The sequence below is a fragment of the Ostrinia furnacalis genome, unplaced genomic scaffold (genome assembly GCF_004193835.3).
Source record: "Ostrinia furnacalis isolate ACB-3 unplaced genomic scaffold, ASM419383v2 OfSCF7013, whole genome shotgun sequence".
Classification (NCBI taxonomy): domain Eukaryota; kingdom Metazoa; phylum Arthropoda; class Insecta; order Lepidoptera; family Crambidae; genus Ostrinia; species Ostrinia furnacalis.
This window is the reverse complement of record NW_021137252.1, coordinates 729,022-752,224: the sequence shown is the minus strand read 5'-3', so window position 1 is coordinate 752,224 and position 23,203 is coordinate 729,022. Positions and strand designations below refer to the sequence as shown.

The following is a 23,203-nucleotide window of genomic DNA, read 5'->3' as shown; positions in this document are numbered from 1 at the left end:
ATATTGCATGGTCATCCAAATCACATGTGTTTGCGAAATTTAATAATCGGTTGCCTGGAAGTGGGTCTTAATTCAGCTTGCAAGATTCCACCCATACAAATATGAGCCAGTCACTGTAATATGACGTCACGCGCATAAAATTAAACGCCCGCACTTTTAAAATTCAATATCTTGGAAACTAAGTGACGTATCGAAATAATTCTTTCACGTGTATTTTTTTACTTTTAACAGAGAATACAGAAAGCTAAAAAACAAAATTAGTGAACATTCTTCATTGTATACAAAATCACGGTACTTCGATATACACGCGAGCGTAACCGCGGGCAATCGCTAGTCCCTGATAAAAATAGTGTCCAATTTCATACAATTAGTTTGAGTAATTTCCTAAATAGATTTGTGTTTAAAAATGACCCTGATTACAGCTGATAAGGTGTAATCACATGTCCAATTATGTGTTATATATTGCTTTGTTTTTGCAATAAAACCTTAATCCATTGCAATAGAGACTAACATATTATTACAGATTATAAAGTAGGTATGCCTTTATGGTTGTTTCAATGTTTGTCAAGGTAATCTCACTAACAGCTGAACTCATTGACATCTGTATGGAGAAATAAAATGGATTGTTCTTTTTCTAGTTTAAAAAAAGCAGTTTTTCTAGATTCTAGCTGAATTTTTGTATTCCTCTAAGGGCTGATTTTTCAATCATCGGATAACTTTTAACTGAAGAATAAAATTGTCATTTTGACATTATTTCCCATACTGAAACTGTCAATGTGCCAAATTTATTCTTCAGCTAAAAGTTAACCAGCGATTGAAAAATCAGCCCTAAAAGCACCTGAATGAATGGTACAAGTACTTTACATGTGCTTGAATTTTTTAAAACCTCTATTAAATACATATTGACATTCTGTTAGGTCAGGCTTCAGCATTACGAAACTTTTCCGTGACTTCATACTACTTATTTTTTACATTTCATTATCATCAAACTGTTGTTTCATTAAAATGATGAGGGCATCATTAAATTAAGTCGTCATTTAAATACTGTTTAATGGAGTCATTATCTGCTACACATGGACACAAAGATCTTGAGGAAAACTGACTTATCTTCTATACCTATCTACCTACACATCCATCAGTTTATTTCGTACAGAACTAAGACAATATTCTTTAGATTTAAACAATATTAGGTACCACTAATTGCCTTTCAGTTAACTGGATCCAAAAAACTATACGAAACTGTAGTTTACAACATAATAAGAATAAATCATCGCCCGCTCAGCAAAAATCGCGACATGACACAAACGTCATGCCGAGAAACTGGTTTTCAGTGGGAACCAATGCGTGATGAGGATTGCGCGCCTTTCTGGTCGAGACGGTTTGATCAGACATAATGGTGACAAAATGTTTCAAATCGGTCCAGTAGTTTTGGAGCCTTCAATACAAACAAACAATCAACTCTATCCTCTTTTAATATTAGCGTAGACAACAAATTTTTATCGTCGAAATAACCGGGGCAAAGTGGTTCGCATCCGCAAGGCCATTAAACGGTCGCTCGTTTGAATCTCTTAGGGGGCGAATGTTTCTGTGATGAGCGAGGACATTTGTGTCTAAGTGTCAGTAAAGTACCTTCATCCGTTATTGCTATGAACGTAGCCTTGTTCAAAAGGGGGCACAAGAAACTAGCGCCTGTATTCACAAACATTACTATGAGGTCTCACAGTGCGCGTGGAGCACACACAGGATCTCACGCGAACCAATCACAAAGCTCTAAACAACGCTGTGCGTTCGATTTGCTGCTTCACTTAAGCAAGCATCGTTCGTGAACATGGGAGAAGGGATATTAAAGACTAAAAAATGAGTATTATAGAAGAAACATCTTAAAATAAGGGTACAAATCATTCAGTGAAGGAATGAAATATGGTAGTAATTTATTATATCATTAACCCTTAGAAGTACCTACACTTTTAGACATACACCTCCAACCTCCCCCATAAAACACCACAATGACTATCATTGGACCATAGGCATATAGAAGCTTCCATTTTAATTTAACCAGTTCGTTCTCGCGCGGCCTCGCCCGCCTGAAATTTTGTCTCTCACCGAAAAACTATATCGCGCGCGTCCTTGTTTCATAAACTGTACCTCTAGTACGAAAAACTTTCGAGTTCGTTTCGTTGCGTATTCAAAGTGTCATCGAAAAATTTTGTATGAAAAATTAAACAGCGCCCCCTAGGGCGGCTATAATATAGGGGGCGCTGTTTAATTTTTCATACAAAATTTTTCGATGACACTTTGAATACGCAACGAAACGAACTCGAAAGTTTTTCCTACTAGAGGTACTGGTAGGTATATAAACTATCCTATGATCTTCCCCGGAAATCAAACTAGCTCTATGCCAAATTTTTAAGCGTGAAAGACAGACAGTACTCTCGCATTTATAATATTAGTAGGGATTACATTTCTGTGACATCATCATCATTAGATAGGTAGATAATTGCTAGTCTTCACCTCAGGAACACGATTCTGTCTAATTTACCAACAAAAGTACCTATCACATAAACTTTTGAGAGCCTGATGGCAAATCAATACTTAGCTACAATACATAGTTATCTGTTTCATTAACAGCTAGAGCATTGTTGTGTTCTGACAGTTAGAGGTAAGGATATCCAGTTCCTCTGTGGTTGAGGATTCCGGGTGAAGCTCGCTGCCACCTTCTGCCTGATCATCACTTTGCATCAGGTGAGATGCAGGCCAAGAGCTTCCTTGTTGTAGATGAAATAGTTGACTAGCTGTGTCCGCAACTTCGTAAGCGTGAAAATAATTTGAATAATATTTCCCGTTTTTGCAACATTTTTATTTAGTTACTGCTCCGCCGCTATTGGCTGTAGGGTGATGTTATAGCCTAAAGCCTTTCTCAATAAATGGCCTATCCAACACAAAAATAATTATTCAAATCCGATCTGGACTTCAGGGGTTCCTTAGATTAACGCGTTTAAATAAACAAACTCTTCATCTTTAAATTATTAGTAGTAAGTATGGATTAGTTTCACTAGCCGATCCACGACAGTGCTCTAAATTGAGTAATTCCATAAACAATCGAAAGAAGCAGGGCGAATCGCTTACATAACTGCCTTAACAGTGTTACAGCGTAATCCAAGTAATTGGAGACCTGTTAAAAATAAACTGTGTGCATTATTTTTCTAGTTTATTGCGAATTATATCAGACTTGTATGTCCTCACTTGGATTAAGGTCGTCCGCAGCGAGTTTCCTTGTCTAGTTAGTTCTTTATTGTATCTCAAGCTAATTGGGGAAAATACAGCAGTATTTTTTCTAAACCACACGCATATACTGTTTTTAAAGCGAAAACAAGGTCTATTCCTTATAATTTTGATAAATTTTGGCGACCAGCAATCGATTTGCCCACACCTAACTTTGAAGCGTAATAAATTAAATGAAACATTATCCAAGTAGAGTTACTCATTGTCCTTTTTAAATGCATTTTTATTTTGGTATGGTGACTCTAGCTAGAATGTACGCACTTGAGCGAGTAAAATGGACCTCTAATCATCTGTCCATCGGGTTCAGACATTCATCATCATTATCAGCTAATGTAGCAATCGCATCATCATCACAATCAATTGCAATCCACTGCTGGCCAAAGAATCTTGGGGTATTTATGTTACGCACCATTTATTTTACCATGTTTTTGGATAGTCGCATCCAGCTTCTGCCAGTATTCTTTCGCTAGTCTATACTCCACACTGGAGGGGTAAAGGGGTTTCTACACTACACTTATTAAGTCCTAGACTCAACTAAAGAACTTGTTTATACCAGCAGTTCAGATTCTTTATAGTCGTCAATTCATAATCTGGTCAAAGACACTCATACAAGGAAAAATAATTATTATGCTTATGTTGTATAAAATAATAAGATAATAGAATAGGCACTTATTATTATGTACGCATATCGCGTGATGACCGTATATTAATATAATTTTAATAAATATACAATTACCTGATAAGTAAACGCAAAACAACAGATGATAGTTATTATGGTTATGTATATTAGCAATATCTTAACGAAGTTAATGTTATATTGCAAAACTAGATTGAATTAAAATTATCTCACTCACGTGCCATAAGCTGATTAAAATGATTAATGTGCACTTAAGGTAATTCCACGCAGAGTATAAATAACAGGATTTACTTTACTTGCATAAAAAACTTGGTATTCCATCATGCCTGATGATAGAGCTGTCTGTGAAACACTATTGAAAGCAAATAGACTCCCAATCCTCACCACTACGTTCAGGAACATTCGACTATAAAACCTACTACAAGGGTCGATCAAAAAATTCTTGAAAAGAAAGATAAAAACTCATAAAACTTTATATTTAACTTTATATTAAATATTTTTGCAAATAGGCTATTAAAAAGCACTTACACTTCCCAGTATTAACCCTACCACTGCTTCGGGACAATAAATGGGCCAGTGCTGAGAAGAAGCAGCGCAAGAAACTCACTCACTATTTCAAAGTCAAAGGGGGTATAGAGGGAGATAGTGTAACTGTTTTGGAGCTACAGCTGCATTAGGAGCATACAAATGAAGCACTTCTGAGGTCTCGCTGACGATTGACGTCACAAAAACACCCTCCCTTTAAGTCCCTTGTCGCTGCCATACCTCAGGCACTGCCTCAGTTATGCGTTAGATCTGTTTGAAAAAAAAACCGGCCAAGTGCGAGTTGGACTCGCGCACCGAGGGTTCCGTACAAACCTGCAAGGTTTACAAAGTTCGTTCATTACGACAATCGAGTCATAACTATGTTTTTTTTTCATGGGTTAAAGGCAATTAGATCTAAGTATTTGATATGAATTTCAACTTGATAGCTCTACGCGTTCATGAGGAAAAAAGTAATAAGTTTATATTTATTAAAAAATATATATTTTGTAATGTAACTAAAAATTTAAGGTTTTCGGAATTTTTCCTTTATGTGTGCTATAAAACGTTGCTTCATGCCAAATTTCAAGATTCTAGGTAGACTGGAAGTACCCTTTAGGTTTTGATTCCCTTGCGAGTACTTGCGAGTTTCAAAATATGCAGCTTAAATTGCTGTTTCTTTTGATTGCTTTGACATAGAAGTTTGATTTTGTTACAGCTTAAAGGTATTATAGACCTGAGTATTTGGTATGAATTTCAATTTAATACCTCTACGCGTTTATGAGGAAATGGGTAGTAAGTTTAAAATTATTAAAAAAATATATATTATGTGATGTAACTAAAAATTTATGGTTTTCGTAATTTTTCATTTATCTATGCTAAGACGTTGCTTCGTACCAAATTTCAAGATTCTGAGTTCACGGGAAGCACCCTGTAGGTTTTGATTCCCTTGCAAGTGTCGAAAATTTGCGGCATAAACGGCTGTAATATTTTGATTGCGTTGGCTTAGAAGTTTGATTTTTTCACAGCTTCAAGGGACAGTAGACCTGAGTAATTGATATAAATTTCAGCTTCATACCTCCACGCGTTCCTGAGAAAAAGGGTCTTGACAGACAGACGAACGGACGGACAGACGGACAACAAAGTGATCCTATAAGGGTTCCGTGTTTTCCTTTTGAGGTACGGAACCCTAAAAATGTGATACCCTTACTACCTGTAGAGACTGAGGATGAAATGATGATACAGTCGTAGTAGGTATTACAAACCACCTTGCCAAGCAGACCCTGCATAATTACAACATGACACTGCCCCTGCTGTGACACCAATTACCTAGCCCCAAACTAAGCACTTTATGGACGACTGTACATAAAACTAAACACCCTTATACCTTTTGTAATAGATGCGATTTTGCGACAACATTGTTTATCCTGAAGGGCGGTCGACTGTACTACGGCGACTCGAGCGGATAAACATACTTAAATAATGTAAACGGCCATGACTCAGGTACAAAATGCTTGTTACATACAAAGTATTAAAGTATACTATGTAATAGGGCAGGTGGAAGCCCTACTTTGTGAAACTCTTTCGATTAAGTATATGCTTCTATGTCGAAGAATGCTAATACGAGTGAGATAGATGAGAAAAGATGTACCTAAATAAACATTGAAAGGAAGAAAGTAAATCTGAAGGCTATAAGGAACAAACCCATGTAGATAGATAGTAAAATCATTTTTTGCATACAGTAACACACATTATTCCGATATTTTCTCCAAGTTTGAACTATGTTCATTTCGGTCTGCCACAGAAAATCTTAATCCTTTAATCACGCGTAACACACACACACATAATTTTATAAGGTACATTTTATTATTCTAACTCAAAAAAAAGGTTATCAGTTTGACTTGTGTCTGCATGATTCCGCGACTATCTCGCGTTTGGTTGAACAGACTTTAAAACAAAATTATACTTACTTGCTAAAAGTACAAATATCATTTTCATACCTTTACTTGAGAAATAATGGGGATGAAATCTATATGTGAGATTCCAATCCCCTATCATCCCCAATTAATTTTCAAAACTCCAAAAGATCTTAGTAAACTAAGTTAAAGACTTGACTCAAAACCTACAACGCAGATACCTACTGCGTCTACAAAAATGATCTAAACATGATGTCATAAAATTCCTCATTCACCTTGACTGGTGAGTAAGGCGCTAGAAATCCCATGTTTAAACTGATTATTGTCTAATTATTCGACAGTAATTGTATGTAGCTTGATTTTCACTGTATGGTTTTGGGTCTAATATTTTTCATAAAATTTTGAATTAGAAAAAAATTGAGGATATGTTTAGGCTTAGTAGAGGCCGTATATTTTAAAGGCTTTTTATATAGTCATATTAATTATTTAGTCTCCACTTCAGGAGCACGTCCCCCTCTTTTTGTTCGTTTCTGGCGAATGAAGTCCACAGCTGGACAAAGGCCTCCCCCAAGGATTTCCACAAAGACCGGTCTTGCGTCGCCCGCATCCAGGCACCTCCCGCGACCTTCATCAGATCGTAGGTCCACCTACCCCCTCTTTTACCAGAGGCAAATGGTAGCCTATACACAGAACAGACACAGTAAGTTACCTTTAAGTATACTCTAGGCTCCGTAAGTCTTGTACATAATCTTTTGTATCCAAAAACATGTTTATGATGATCTTAGATAATATTAACTTTAATAAAGTCGTAAAAATCCAGTCATTACTCACAATTTTAATTCAGATTACGATTACAAGAAATTGACAGCACCAAAATTGAAACTGAAATGATTATCCCTGATAAGTATAACCTATCCTATTTACATTGATAAAATATATCTCCGAAGATAGTGCGTTTATTGATAAATACTTCAGAGTAAATATCTACCTGGATTGTGCGCACGCGTCGATTTTTAAAACAAAAAGCCAAGAACTTATTTGAAGGACGGTTTTTGTGTGTGGTTTACGTGCTGTGTATGATAAATGTAATGTGATTGTGTATGCGATTGACATAGAACCAAGATGAAGTTGAAAAATCCTCTGTCCTTACCAAACTTAGGTTAGTATTTTTTATAATAAGGAAGACTCTTTCGCTGTAGGTTTTTGTCCAAAATGTAAGTTGAAATGAGCAAATCTTACCAATTTTGGCACTTCGTTGCAATTTTACAATCTGTGATGGAGCGGTTTATGTCTTTTGTTTCGCTAAAATGTAACAAACTAATAAATTTTAAATCTCTAATGGACTGGAAGTGGACACCATAATTCGCATCACGATCTCACAACCCGAAGAATGCAAATCTGCCTAAAATTATTGAATATTGAAAAAAAAAGGTTTGCCTTGGAGGCTTAGAGTACAACTTAGAGGCTGTATCAAAGGCCCTAATGCCCGTTTTCTCCATCAATCCCTTATTTTTAAGTGACCCTTATGGAAACAAAATTCGTGTTACCATAGAGGTCACTTAAAAATTAAGGATTAATGGTGAAAACGGGCATAAGTCTCCTTATCACAGAATATGACTATGTAATAGCAATAGGAGCTACTTTGCAACAAAAAATATTGACCTGTGTACGGCAAAGTAAACAAAATAAGTTACACGGAGTAACCTGCATTGCAGTAGTCGGTAGTGGCCGGCAATGTCATACATGGCACCTACATGTCTCATTCAATAAACAAACCCGTCAATGAAAGTTAGGATGAACTGTTTGCGTCCTTCGACAGTTTGCTCTGCCGAAAGAATTTGATCAGAATAGGAAAACTTATGTAACTCACGACTTTTCTCCAGTGCTAAAAGGTAGTTCGCTTCGGGAAACCCATTCTCAATACTCTACCATTTATTGCTTCCATAATGAACTTCAAAAGATAAGGCAATTAGAAGGAGAGGAGGAGAACTTTGTACCCGTTGTCGACCCAGATTGCTAACGGCTTGATTACCTTCTGTTCGAAACATTTTTTAAATAAGTATTACGCAAATCGAACGCACAGGTTGGTTCGTGTGTCACCCTGTGCGCGTGGACGCACAGAGTGCACGGCGCTGTTCAGAACTTGGTCTCGGGATAAAGCCACCAGTCTCCCAAAAGCGTCTTAAAACTTTCGAAACCCAGGACTGGCTTATGTGGAGCTGACGTGCGACAGCCCGCTGGCTGAGCCCTTCTTGCAACAGTGCAACGATTTGTGCTGCTTCTGTAGGTGTAGAATCCCAGGTAAAGTGCCAAAAGAAGCCGAGATGTGTATGGATCAACGTGTGAAAGCAAAAATCCGAAAACACGTGCTTTTATACGGGGTAAATAGGGCGCAACTCGCGACGTATCAAACAGTTGGTACATGTCTTTTTTCTTACTGCTTCACATCAGCCGGGATATCTTTTTAAATACCGGTGTGATTTAAATGAATTTGGTATCAATTTAAAGTTAAAAATTTAATCTTTAAAATGGTGCTACTTTTTTTGTTACTAACAAATTCGTTAGTACACAAGATCGCGTGGAAACAACTTCATGTAAGTGATTCCATACTTTTGCTCGCGAGTGTAAAACGCTCCCTAGAAGTTCATACTTCATACAGATTGTCCGTGCGGAGCGGGTCCGCACCGGACGGTCCGCGTGACCCTAAAACCAGCCTAAAACAATGACTATTGCTTAATGCACAAGACCCCAAAATAATAAAATAGAGATCCAAATCTCTACATGCAATAAAACCATTTAGGCACCTGTAATTAACACTAAACTCGATAAGAACTCAGGGAAAATGTTTACGAGCGTTTTATCGAATACTCAACATCGTTTGAATCGGTTAAACAAATGTTTGTATAGCCTTAATCAAATATGGTATTGTGTGTTTATCAGTTTTATTATTTCAGTGAATGTTTCGATTACTGATAAATATTGTGATCTACCGATTATGAACAGCGTTCAAATCGGTCCATTGGTTTGGGAGCTGCGACGTCACGAGCAGATGTCATCTAAGGCTGGTTTCACACTCAGCTCCATAGACGTCGCATTTTTAGTTTCCATTCGCATTTTTCCAGCAGAAATAAATGTAAATTTTGCGTCTCTTTTGCCCAACGAAAGCTTTTTAAGTTATCAAGTAAAGGTTGTTGAATAGCGACTACAGATAATTGAAACATGTAACATTGATAGGACCCAAAGGACAGACATGACCTAGTTACAGCGAGACAAACTTGCTTGCTGTAGTGTTATACAGTGTGTCCGGGCTTGTAGTGATCAAACTTTAATGGCGTAATCTATGGACAATTTTATCGATGAAAATACTTCAAGTTTGGGGCTTGACCCATTCGTCGCAAAATTACGAGGATTTAAGTTTTTAATTTTTAGTTTTCACCTCTTCCTTCAAAAACAAGTGAAAACGTGGGTAACTTAACATTAATAAGCGAATATTTGATATCATGCGATAGTCAATAAAATTATCTATTAGTAGAAGTAGAAAACGGACACAAGTTTCATACATTTTATGGAAGTAAGAATGGATTGAATTAGAAAAAGACATGATTTTTTTCACTTCTTTTTCAGTTATTTTCCAACACAAGAAAAACCAGGTCGTTAAGGTATGTTTTATTTGCATTGTATTATTAGTATTTGAGCTATTCTACAAAACGAATGTAAATTTATTAGTCTACGTCTATTAAATTTGACGTAATTGTTGATCAAAGATACCCCTTCCCAGCCGGTTCCATAGCGCGTCGGAATAGGTTGTGTGATTCTTTCAGGCAGTGCATTTTCGCATGTTAGCAGCGCTATGGAACCGGCTGGGAAGGGGTATCTTTGTTCAACAATTACGTCGAAAATAATAGACGTAGACTAATAAATTTACATTCGTTTTGTAGAATAGCTCAAATACTAATAATACAATGCAAATAAAACATACTTTAACGACCTGGTTTTTCTTGTGTGGGAAAATAACTGAAAAAGAAGTGAAAAAAATCATGTCTTTTTCTAATTCAATCCATTCTTACTTCCATAAAATGTATGAAACTTGTGTTCGTTTTCTACTTCTACTAATAGATAATTTTATTGACTATCACATGATATCAAATATTCGCTTATTAATGTTAAGTTACCCACGTTTTCACTTGTTTTTGAAGGAAGAGGTGAAAACTAAAAATTAAAAACTTAAATCCTCGTAATTTTGCGACGAATGGGTCAAGCCCCAAATTTGAAGTATTTTCATCGATAAAATTGTCCATAGATTACTCCATTAAAGTTTGATCACTACAAGCCCGGACACACTGTATAAGGGTGTAAAGGGAGGTTTTCACCCATCAGTGGACTTTATGGTAAATTTAAGATTGTCTAAACTTTAAGAGGTCTCTCAAATTAGAAGTTTTGAGCAGGACATCAGTCGTACGATTGCATGACCATGCATTATGTGTTGGTAACGTAACGACATATTTATTCCAACGCAGTTGTCATAAAAATTTCCGTGTGCGGTCCTAAAACGACTAGAATGAAGGAGCCCTAAGCCCTTGTTAATAAGTACATTTAGCATTAAATCTAAGCCTATTTTTGTTTGTTACAGCCGAGCTAAGATGGTTGTTGACTTCGTGCAGCATCAGTGAGATGAATCAAGGCGGGCTGAAACACGCCGCCACCGAGTCGCGGCTCGACAACAAACGTGAGTGTATTTGTTTTACTCAATAGGACTTTACCCGTCATAGGGCTTTGTCCCTTATCGTTCGTTTCAGCCAAATGACACAAAGGCCTCCCCCAAAGATTTCCATAAGGACCGGTCCTGCGCTGCCCGCATCCAGGCTCTTCCCGCAACCTTCACCAGATTGCCCGTCCACCTAGTGGAAGGCCTGCCCACGCTACGTCTTCCGGCCCGTGGTCGCCACTCGAGAACTTTTCTGCCCCATATGTTGCCACATTTTTCACTATAATTTGGACTTTCGCTGAAAACCAATAAACATTTGCAACATGTTGAGAGTTAAGGCCAAAACACTGGTTTTTTTAGCGATATAAATGCGCGTTTAACAGCTGACAATGTCGACTGTATCGATACTAAAAAATCCCAGTGTCAAAAGGGTCTTAGCTAGTTGACATTGGAGCCTTACTCAGCTCAATCAATACGTGATGAGGATAATTATTAGCCTTAAATTTAAGTAGGTAAGTGGTAGCTAACACGCTCTGAACATTTTCCTACAACACAGCACCTCCTTTGAACAATATTATTTATGCCACTAGCTTGAGGATTAATCAAAACCTTAGAGTATTCGTCAAGTTGACCTAATTGTCTGATGAATAAGAGTATAGACTACTGTCTAGACATGAAACTTATGTTTTGAAGTTATTTTTGGAAACCGTCGTATGTGGGATAATTTTTAGTTACGCAGTATTTTCTTTAAGGCTTTGGTCTACTATAAACGCCGTAGGTCACGCCATAGGTCACGTCACAATGCGTACTATAGAAATGTACTCTTGTGGTCACCTTCAGACGTTGGCGATGGATCGACACTAGGGACGTCGATGGAACGTTTGGCGGTGACGTCGTACGCCGCATGTAGCGTTTAATAGGAGACCCATAGTCTAAACCTGGTCTACCGATGAGTCTTCCAGTGATTTGGCTCACTTTTAGCTTAGCCCACGGGCCAAGTCTCTGGATTGAATTTTTAAATATTGTTTCAACCCAGCGACCCAGCACCCAAAAAATTCAACCCAGCGACTTGGCCCGTGGACCAAGCTAAAAATGGGCCAAATCATTGGAAGAACACCGATTTGTGCTTGGTATTACAAAATCTATTATACGTAAAATTTCGTAGCTGCAGCCTATAGCGTGTCTCGCCACGAAAATTAGCCCATTTAGTCCAAATTGCAGGTCTGCAGAACTGGGGCAACGACCCACGTGACGGGGTGTGCCAAACTGCGCGCGTAGTGGTTAAAGCCTATTCTGATTTCTGTGGCTTGATAACAAATAACGCCATTTGTTTTGGGAAACTGAAAACAATAGAACCTTATTGGTTGGTAGAGCTTTGTCTCAATGAAGACAGATTAATTTGCAACTTAAGAGTAATTACGTAATTAATTTTATGTTGTCTAAAGTAGAGGCAGATTGTGAAATCAATTTTCAGGATACTTACGAGAACATGCCTTTACTTGTATGAGTAACAGGAATAATCCAACTTGTAGCTCCCACCATTGTTGCAGTCCTGTGTAGTCAAGATTTAAAGATTTAAATTATGTTTCCTGTATATTTCAATACATTACTACTTAACTTAATTATATGTATTGATTGAGCCTTTACTTTTAACACTATCGGGGCATGTTCATAGTTTAATTTAAGGTAAACCATTTCAGTTTTTGGTAACCTTCAACTTTACCTACAGCTCCACTAGATAAAGAATACGTGACAATTCTAATTTAGAAATCGCTTCGCTCAGACTTTTCTAACTTCGCTGCGTGAAGCGATTTTGGAATTTAATGTTCCATGAATGTTACTTTGTATAGGAGGGCTATATGTTAAAGTAGATAGCTTTTTTCTAAATGTGTTGTTCAATGACAATAGTATTATTTCAAGTTGTTGGCTTTCAAATAAAGTCCACTCGTAGAAGTCAGTAAGTAATTAACTTTACAAAAACAAAAACAATGTTGGACGCTATCTGGTCGCAGACAAACGAGCTTCACGGTTAATTTTCTCATTAAATCTGTCAGGTTCAACAAAGTAAGGCCGCTTGGGCAAAGCAGTGACGCATTTTTAACTTTCCTAAAAAAGGATGAGGTTCTATTTTCGTTTGTATGTTTCTTTTAATCGTAAATACGCGTTTTAAAGTGCTTAGAGGTCATCGCAGAAAAGATTATAGAGTGGAAACGATGAAGAGTGTTTAGCCTAGGCGCAAACCACCGATTTTTTGTCGTCCGATAGTTTAGTCGGACAGTTAATCAGTATGGGCATGTATGGAAGTGCGCACATTACACCGATTTAAATTTCATATGAATTGAAATCGTGTCCAACTATCGGCCGATTAAAAATCGATGGTCTGCACCTAGGCTTAGTGTGGACAATATGACCAAAGTAGTGTCCAAACTGAGAGAAACCATACAATTATTCATAGATTTTTTTATCAACGCAAAAGCGATATAAGCATTTTTAACCCTTAATCGGACGAGCAAGTCCTAGTTGCTCGTTGATTTTTGATCCTAACACAGGGCTCTAAAGGTCCAAATGATATAGTTACTATACTACTATTAGGCTTAAATAGTGTGCGTCATTAAGAAGACAAATTACGGTCGCCGAATTTTACTACAGACACTAATCAAACGAGAAAGGGTACATCGCGATAAGAAGAAAGGGACAGCCTACCATCTGATATTGTACATGCAAATCAGCTCATATCAATTCCCCCTAAGTTTAGAGCAACATCCTAAAACAACAAATGATGCCGCAGTAAAAATACTCTCACCCCAAGTTGCTTACAGATTTTCATAAGCACACAGTTTCACAGGACGTTCTTCATTTACCTAAATAGCTGATTTTGAAACGACTCTTCTTTTGAAAATGTACCTCCAACTACCCTAAAAATATTATAAAACTAGCTGCCGCTCGTGATTTCGTACACCGTTTTACCGGTGGAATTTCGTATAATCCGTTCTTAGCGGATGTCTACACCCAATAAGGAACCTCCCTGTCAAATATCAAGTTTGTGGGTATTATAGTTTCTGAGATTTCGTGATGAATGAGTCAGTTAGTGACATTTATAGATGTAATGACGATCCATAAAAGTAAATTGTAAAAACAAATCATAAAAATAATTAATTATTATCTGCAAAGAGGCTTTTAAAAAGCACTTTTACATATCTTTGTGTTATTTTAACCCTACCACCTACCACTGCTTCAGGGCAATAAATGGGCCAGTGCTGAGAAGCCACGGGCAAAAGCTAGTACCTACTCTAACACAACAGTCATTCGATTATCACAGCTCTAGCCGATTATTTTTACCAAAAAAATATTTATAGGCTTACTTAAAATAATTGGGTGTTAAAAATTAAAATGAAGTATTTTTTTAGAATTTATGCCTTCGAATCATTGGTTAATAGTGTCTACTACCCAATCGGTGTTGCGCAACCAACGCTCGCGATCCAAATACGCAAGTCCCTTATTCATATACCGTGACCAAATACAATGCTGCAGAATTTTCCAACTTAGCCTATATTAGGCAAATAATAATGTCGTACTGACGGCCAACTTAGATGGAACTTGTGTAGGGTTGCCATGCCCAAAAACCCAAAAGCCGTACTCTGTTCTTAATTTTATCCTAAAAGATATTCATGGGCGTACAACCCTTAATTTTTATGTGCTAACAAATTTTTTATACCCTTTTTGGTCTCTCAACAGTCATGCACTTAGCAATTGCTTAATTTTCTTATGGGTTAATTTGGCATTGCCTACATGAAACATTAGGTATATTTATGTTAGCCAGTGTCTACTGCGTTATTCAAAAGGCCCTGCAGCCACATAAAAAGCCTTAAAAAGGCCGGACGAAAAAATATTTGGCCGGACACGTCCGTAAAAAGCCAAACAGTGCGGCTAAAGCCGGACACCTGGCAACCCTAAACTTGTGTGCCTTAAAAGTTTGCATTTATGGCACATTAAAATGCAGCTGACCTAAAAACTGGGACGCTCCGTGCGAATAGTGCAAACCTGTACAATACGTGATTTATATGTGCCGCAGTGAGTACACAGTACACACGAACTTACCTTTGCATAATTTAATTTCTGGATCTGTGCAGGAGTTTGGGACATAGCATTTTTCAATAGACGACTGACGCGGTATTCATTCTCAATCCCAACTATCCCAACTAATATTATAAATGCGAAAGTAACTCTGTCTGTCTGTCTGTCTGTCTGTCTGTTACGCTTTCCCGCTTAAACCTCGCAACCGATTTTGATGAAATTTGGCATAGAGATAGTTTGAGTCCCGGGAAAGAACATAGGATAGTTTTTATCCCGGTTTTTGATACAGGGACGCGCGCGATAAAGTTTTTCTGTGACAGACAAAATTCCATGCGGGCGAAGCCGCGGGCGGAAAGCTAGTTAGTTTATAAGTGTGATAGTTAAAATAAAATCTTTATTATATGAGCAATCAGAACATAATATGAATCTGCCGAATGTGACTACTAGTGACTAGACCCTTTCTTATTTGAATCCTATAAAAATTGACTACAAAATGTATTGATAAAATTCAACTAGGTAGGTTAGGCAAGGGTATAAATTTTGTCTGCACATGACCTCATGCACCGCATATTCTTATTTGTTTGGTAAAAACTCTACTAATGTACTTTTTAAAGTTTACTTAACATTTGCCAAAAAATACATAAAGCAAATTAGACGGCCTCGTCTCTAACTTGACAAAGTGACAGAGTAACAAAGCAACTAGCCAAAGTGTATGGTTCCATTAGTTCCATACAAAACGATTAGCAATATCTAGGTCAACTTTAGGTCGTCCAATAATGGTTAGCTACGAGTAACTCTTGCCAAAGCTGCCAAACAGACATAACTTCACTGAAAAGTTTTCAGGGTTTCGTACAAAGGGTGCCAACGGAACCCTATTTGTAAGGCTTCGTTCGTCGTCTGTCTGTACATCTGTTAATGGGCAATATCACATGAACAGTATTGTCGATAAAGACAAAATGAAAGTAAGTAAAATTATAAATAAGAAGAGCACAAATTCAAATATATTTGAGTATTTCTCAAAAAAAATGTACATTTTGAAAAAAAAAAGTGTGCTTTGAAACAGTTCAAAAGTTTTATATTTATAAATCATCACACAAAAAAAACACACACACAATTTTGAAGGATGAATATTAATCTTTAAGATAACGAAGAATTATAGCTATAATCCTACTTATTACCAAATATTTAGATATTTTAAAAATAGTCCTTTTTTACCTTTCATACAAAAACCTGTTTGCCACCCTAGCTTTTTCATGTATTTTTGTTTCATAAAATGCGATACGTAACTAAATTATTGTAAATTTCTTTGTATTATCGTTCTACAGTAATCGCAGTTTCTGTATCAAATTGATTTTCTATGGGGTGTCATAATGAATTGGCAATTTAAAGCAAAAAAACAAAATGAGTCGCTCTCATTTACTATTTCGTTATTTACTCTTTAGTTACGATTTATTTCTACTTTCCCATGGTTTCTGAACAATTCCGTATTTATTTTACACGGACAACAATAGCTGCACTCTGAATGGCTGTTGGCCTGACGTCTCCGCCATAACATCTATCGCGAAAATTAGTGAAAACGTGTGTGTTTTGTGGGATTACTTTTTCGTAACAGGCAGTAAAATCAGCGATTTTATATAGAACGGTAAGTCTTCATTTAACCATTTTTTGTAATACGTGTGGTACGAACATTTAGTAAGCTTTTATATTTGCTGTAACAAATTTTATCAAAAAAATACTTGTTTCTGATCTCATTTTGTCTAATATTTCGTTACGTTTTTTACGAATTTCGTTACGTTACGAAAAAGTACAACATAATGCTGAGTGTATATACTGTTATTACCTGACTAACCATAGTAATATTCACTACTTAATTTATTTCAATAAATATAGAGCGTTATTAACAAAAGGATTGGATACTATCTGCTTTACAGAAGTGCCACCAGCAAAAAATTATCAAATCATTTAGATTACGTTTTTATGTGATTACTTCTTTTGTTTTTTTAGGAATGCCGCCAAAAACCAATGCCGAAAGGCAAAAAGCTTACAGAGAACGACTCAAAATGGATAAACATGATGGAACAAAAATAATTTTATTAAAATAGTATGAATGATTACTCCCTTATTTTATTTCTAACCCCTTAATATTACCCCGTATTTGGGTGCATACTTACAAATATTTCGAATTGAATAAATGAAGAGCATTCACAATATTCGATACACGGAACAATAGCCCCGAACTCGGATATGGGACTATTCCCATTTGTTGCCACCGCTGCAACTCCTGTGTAGCCAGGATCTATAGCTTGACCGCCAATAAAAACCCAACCAGTTAAGGTCAAGTTTGGACCCGCAACGAAATTAATCAGAAAAACATACGAAGAGATCGAAGAACTCGGATATGTCAACAGGTTTTTATAAACATATCCAACGCAGGATAGGCGCAGACCATCGACTTGTAGTTGGTCGGGCTTTTAATCAGTATTAAGATGTATGTAAGTGCGCACATTACAACGATTTGGTATCGGCCGATTCTTCATACAAATTAGAATCGGGCCCAACTATCGGCTGACTATAAGTCAGTGGTCTGCGCCTAGGCTTAAGGCATTGGCTTAAGACTTACATTTTTTATGCCCGGACAACAAATGAAACCCCGCCCGGACGCGTTAAACTAGGACAAATCCCGGGAATCCGGACGGTTGGCAACCCTATAATTTCAGCTAACAAAGGCGCGTAGACAAACGCCACTTCGCCACTGTTAATGTACAGACAGACTGTACATTTTTATTGCAAAATATATCCTATTATAACTGAATAAGAGCCAAATTGTTTAGATTGATCTGCCATCTGTACAGTCAACCGCACGGGTTTGTCTACTTGTGACTGATGAACTTTGTTAAAAGGGTTTAAGGTTGATTTAGTAGGATAGGGTTTATGTGCTGCTGGGTGTACTAAATGTATTGTGTTTGACTATTATTGATACTTTGACTTTGTTTTATAGCTCAAGTTTGACAATCTGCACGTGCTATAGTCTGGTCTGTGAGCACGTAGAATTTTGTCCAATGACCCCTAGCTACCCATCCTGAGGCTTTAACATATTAATGAATAAGGGTTCCTTGTCAGGACTACGGAACCCTAAAAAGTACCCAGTTTTCCCGAGTTCTCTATGCCTTAACTCTATTCTTAGGCTGAGTTACACCCAGCACCACTATAACTTTAAACGTAATTATAACGATAACCGGTGTTTTTGTATGGAGTTTGACAGATTTTTGACGTTTCTTGATGTGCAAACCCAGCCTTAATTCTTTTTTGAGTCGTCAGCATATCAAGCTTGACACTGATAACTCAAGTAGTTGTAAAAGGTTTATTTTGCAGCAACAATTTCTACTCTGATTTTCTCTGACTATCCATTGGTCTATCTAAGCCTGTGTACTTCTAATACTGAAACTGAATCATAACAACGTCATTAATGAAGGATGACGTAACATTCCCTTTTCCCCCGTCCACCAATAATAATGTGATATCACTGTCAGCTTCAATAATCAAAGAAAAATCAGCCCTTTTGTTATGTAATTCAGCTCATTGTTGCTTGCACGTGCTTTTCATATTTTCATATACTGGGTAAACCTGAACATGCCAAGCTAGATTGTACCCTATCTCCGTTAAACAGGGTTGCTTTTGCTTTAGGTTGCTCTAAGACTTCTAGCAATTATTATTCTGTAGCAGCAAACAAACCACTGGCTCAGTATCGTTGAAAACCAGTGTGTCTAATTTAATTTATTCGCAAATTAGTACACAATGAAAATATTGTTGATGTGACCATAGCAATGGCACGAATAGTGATGCTATATTGTCGATAGATCAAAATATTTATTGGATAAAATGTTAAGAAATTACATGAACAATTTTAGTAATTGGATGGCGTACAATATTATTATCAACAAAAATGAAATAAGTTTTTGTCAATAGTTTAAAACCATCGATATTGTTCGCTATCGATACACGTTGAAAATAGTGTAGCGTAACAACTGTCATGCCTTAATACTAATTAATATCGATAATATTTCACTGCATGGCTCTCTACGCGATTCACAGGGATTGTCCATAAAGAAATTGGAATAGCTTTACCACTTTTTGATTATCGATAGTTTTATCGACAACTATAGCCCATCTATCGATAATGAATTGAGCGACATCACTAATCTCGAATAGTTAGAATGTCAGTTAGTGTATACGGAGTTGGTTCGGAGATGGAGTAGGTATGATCAGAATATCTCATTCGGAAAAAAATATGGAGCTCACTTCGCTGCTTTGTTCCGTTACAGGTTGGTGGGAAAAATTTGTGACTATGTCAGACTGTCAGTGTACCAAAAAGTCAGGTATATGAAGACGTCTCTTAGTTCGGAGTAGGTCTGTGTCCTGCTAACCATAGAGTAAGAAGTGAAAAACAGGTGTCAGTCATCCTTTGTATGGATGAGGGGATAATCCCAATCTACTCAGCCAGAGCCACTCGGCCAATACTTAAATACATTATCATTTTAGCCAAAGCAAGTACACTGCTGAAAAAAAGGCCACTAACGGTCATGTGCTGCCCGCATGCAGGTACTTCTAGCGACCTTCCATGTCGTCGGTCCATAGTGTGAGGCCTGCCCATTGCGTATTACGGGTTTTCCGGGCGTGACTGAATCCATATTTCTGTCCCATTCTAGGAGAGTGCGTTCGGTGACTATACTGTTAAGAATGAAACAGGTTTCAGTCATCATAAGGGAAGAGTAAGGGCGGTCCCATATTCTCTGCCAGAACCATTCAGCCAGTACTGAATCCATATTATTATTTCTGTACGTTTCCAGGAGAGCGACGACGTGGTGCGTCCGGACGCGCGGCGGCGCTGCGGCGCGCGCCGTCCGACTCGGACTGTTCTGGTGAAACCGCCTCACTGTCCGCCGACAGCGGCGATCGAGCTGTCCGGCCGGTGCCGCCGCCCACCAGGATCACCAAATCGCGCAGGTAAAAGTCACGATAAAAGAGAGAGAAATGTGGCTAGCCACGTAGCCACTCACGATCCGAAGAGAAAGACCTCTCACGCCACTGCTTCACGGTTCCCCCTCTAGTGAGAGAGAGACGAAACATCGCTCACCGCTGCCTCAGGATTCCCCTATAGTGTGATAGAGTTGTTGCCCTAATTTCCTTCAGTAGCATTTAGCAGTGGATTGTTCTGGTGAATCTGGTGAAACCGCCTCGCTGTCCGCCGACAGCGGCGATCGAGCTGTCCGGTCGGTGCCGCCCCCCACCAGGATCACCAAGTCGCGCAGGTAAGTCACAACTGCTTAACGATTGAGACCCCTTTAAGTTGAGAAAGAGATCACATGTCACAGCCTCATGATCCCCCTGTAATGTGAGGAAAAGAGAGCTCTCAGTACTCTCACCTCTGCCTCTTCATCGTTGCTAGGTGGAATTATGTCTGCTCCGGCCTAAGACCCGCAGGTGAGACCCTCCCCCTAGTAAGAGTGAATAAAAGCTAGCCACTCACGATCCGAAGAGAGAGACCTCGCACGCTACTGCCTCACGGTTCCCCCTCTAGTGAGAGAGAGACGAGACATCGCTCAGCACTGCCTCAGGATTCCCCACTAGTATGAGAGAGTTGTTGCCCTAGTTTCCGTCAGTAGCATTTAGCAGTAGACTGTTCTGGTGAAACCGCCTCGCTGTCCGCCGACAGCGGCGATCGAGCTGTCCGGCCGGTGCCACCGCCCACCAGGATCACTAAGTCGCGCAGGTGAGAGGTGAATGAGGGAGAAATACACTCAGGATCTTCCCTCTAGTCTGCATTAAGTGTGGGAGAGACGTGGCTAGCTTCTCTAATGTTAGAGAAATTAAGAGATCTCACACCACTGCCTCACGATCTTCTAACTAGTGAGAAGGAGATTGAGACCTGTTACTCCGCTACCTGTGGTATGGTGGGATTACTCCTGTTAGAAGAAGCACTGTATTTAAATAGGTATTCCTACCAATGCATGTCGTTTATAACCTCTATCTACAGTTGAGCATCTAATGAAACCCAACCAGTGAACTTCAGTGAAGGTTGAGTTGTCCCCGAAGAAAGCTTACTCTCTTGAAACCCAGGAACATGAAGGATAGCCTGAACAGCTCATCAACGAAACCAACAGAATAACTTAACAAAATCTGCCTGCGCTGATTTGTCATTTTTAATTTAATCCATTTAATATCTTTTGCCTCAGCCGTCGCCGTGGCAGCGAATGGGAGGTGCTTGAGGGCTTAAAAGACGGCCAGCGCTTCGAGAAACGGCCGGACGTCTTCAACGGGTACCTGCATAAGAAGCGCAAATGGCCGCTCAAGGGATGGCACAAGGTAATTAATTAATACTTATAACTTTGCTGAGAAGTAACTACCTATCATGCGTGGTCATTTTTGAATACTGCATTCCTCGATTGGTAAAGCAATAATTTATTTTGTCTGCAATGATTCGTTCGATCGTTGTTTTCCGCCAAATGACGTCCACTGCTAGACAAGGGCCTCCCCAAATGATTTCCACAACAAAGATAAAGACCTATATTATTATGATATGATGACCTTATAAAAGTTGCAGGAAAGCGCTGGATGTAAGCCGCTTCCAACCGGTTAATCTGGAAGTCATTGGGAGTGGCCTGTGTTCTAAGAAATGGACGTCTTGTGGCTAAAATAATTTATGAATACCTCTACGACTGTGATTAAATTGGCATGTAAACTCGCAAGTTGTTTAATATCGAACGTATATTATTAAAGTCCATTGCAGGATGCATGATGACCCTGATTAATACAGTTTGTTAAAGTAAAGTTAGTTACAAAGCGTTCTTTCTTTCTTCCAGCGTTTCTTCGTAGTAGACGGCGGTATACTAGTATACGCGCGGTCGCCAACAGATGTCGCACGCGGCCGCCTGCACGGTTCCGTAGATGTGGGTCTCTCAGTCATTTCGGCCAAGGCGCGGCGCCGGCGCATCGATATAGACGCCGACGAGTTTATATACCACCTGCGTGCGAAGACGCAGGACGTCTTCCGGACTTGGTTAAGCGTGCTAAAGGCTCACAGGTAAAATAAACCTTCTGTCTAAGGTCATAAGATCCACATTCGTTTGTCGTCAATGCACGGCGCCGGCGCATCGATATAGACGCGGATAAGTTCATATACCACCAGCGCGCTAAGAGGCTCAGCGTGCTGTAAGCTCACAGGTAAATGCGCCTTCTATCCAACGTCATTAGGTCTACATTCGTCTGTCGCAAATGATGTGGCGCCGGCGCATCGATATAGACGCGGACGAGTTCATATACTACCTGCGAGCGAAGACGCAGGACGTCTTCCGAACTTGGCTCAGCGTGCTGAAGGCGCACAGGTAAATGAGCCTTATTTTTAAGATGGTAAGATCCACATTCCTTTGACACAATGGGCGTGGCCCGAGGCCGCCTGCACGGTTCCGTAGATGTGGGTCTCTCAGTCATCTCGGCCAAGGCGCGGCGCCGGCGCATCGATATCGACGCGGACGAGTTCATATACCACCTGCGAGCGAAGACGCAGGACGTCTTCCGGACTTGGCTGAGCGTGCTGAAGGCACACAGGTAAATGAGTCTTATTTTTAAGATGGTAAGGTCCACTTTCCTTTGACACAATGGGCGTGGCTCGAGGCCGCCTGCACGGTTCCGTAGATGTCGGTCTTTCAGTCATTTCGGCCAAGGCGCGGCGCCGGCGCATCGATATCGACGCCGACGAGTTTATATACCACCTGCGTGCCAAGACGCAGGACGTCTTCCGGACTTGGCTGAGCGTACTGAAGGCACACAGGTAAATGAGTCTTATTTTGAAGGTGGTAAAGTCCACATTCCTTTGACACAATGGGCGTGGCCCGAGGCCGCCTGCACGGTTCCGTAGATGTGGGTCTCTCAGTCATTTCGGCGAAAGCGCGGCGCCGGCGCATCGATATCGATGCCGACGAATTCATATACCACCTGCGAGCGAAGACGCAGGACGTCTTCCGGACTTGGTTGAGCGTGTTGAAAGCACACAGGTAAATGAGTCTTATG

General features: G+C 39.1%; 1 protein-coding gene across 1 annotated transcript in view; it reads left to right on the top strand.

The window, feature by feature from the left end:
* Positions 1-7,351: 7,351 nt before the first annotated feature.
* The window catches only part of LOC114363140 (oxysterol-binding protein-related protein 6), a 56,116-nt gene continuing 40,264 nt past the window's right edge, over positions 7,352-23,203 (top strand). Inside the window, exons 1-7 of the mRNA XM_028318782.1 lie at positions 7,352-7,516; positions 10,988-11,083; positions 19,984-20,140; positions 21,370-21,499; positions 21,997-22,209; positions 22,388-22,518; positions 22,996-23,187. Of these exons, the coding sequence (XP_028174583.1) occupies positions 7,480-7,516; positions 10,988-11,083; positions 19,984-20,140; positions 21,370-21,499; positions 21,997-22,209; positions 22,388-22,518; positions 22,996-23,187 (956 nt within the window). The 5' untranslated portion in view covers positions 7,352-7,479. The remainder of the gene's footprint in view (positions 7,517-10,987; positions 11,084-19,983; positions 20,141-21,369; positions 21,500-21,996; positions 22,210-22,387; positions 22,519-22,995; positions 23,188-23,203) is intronic.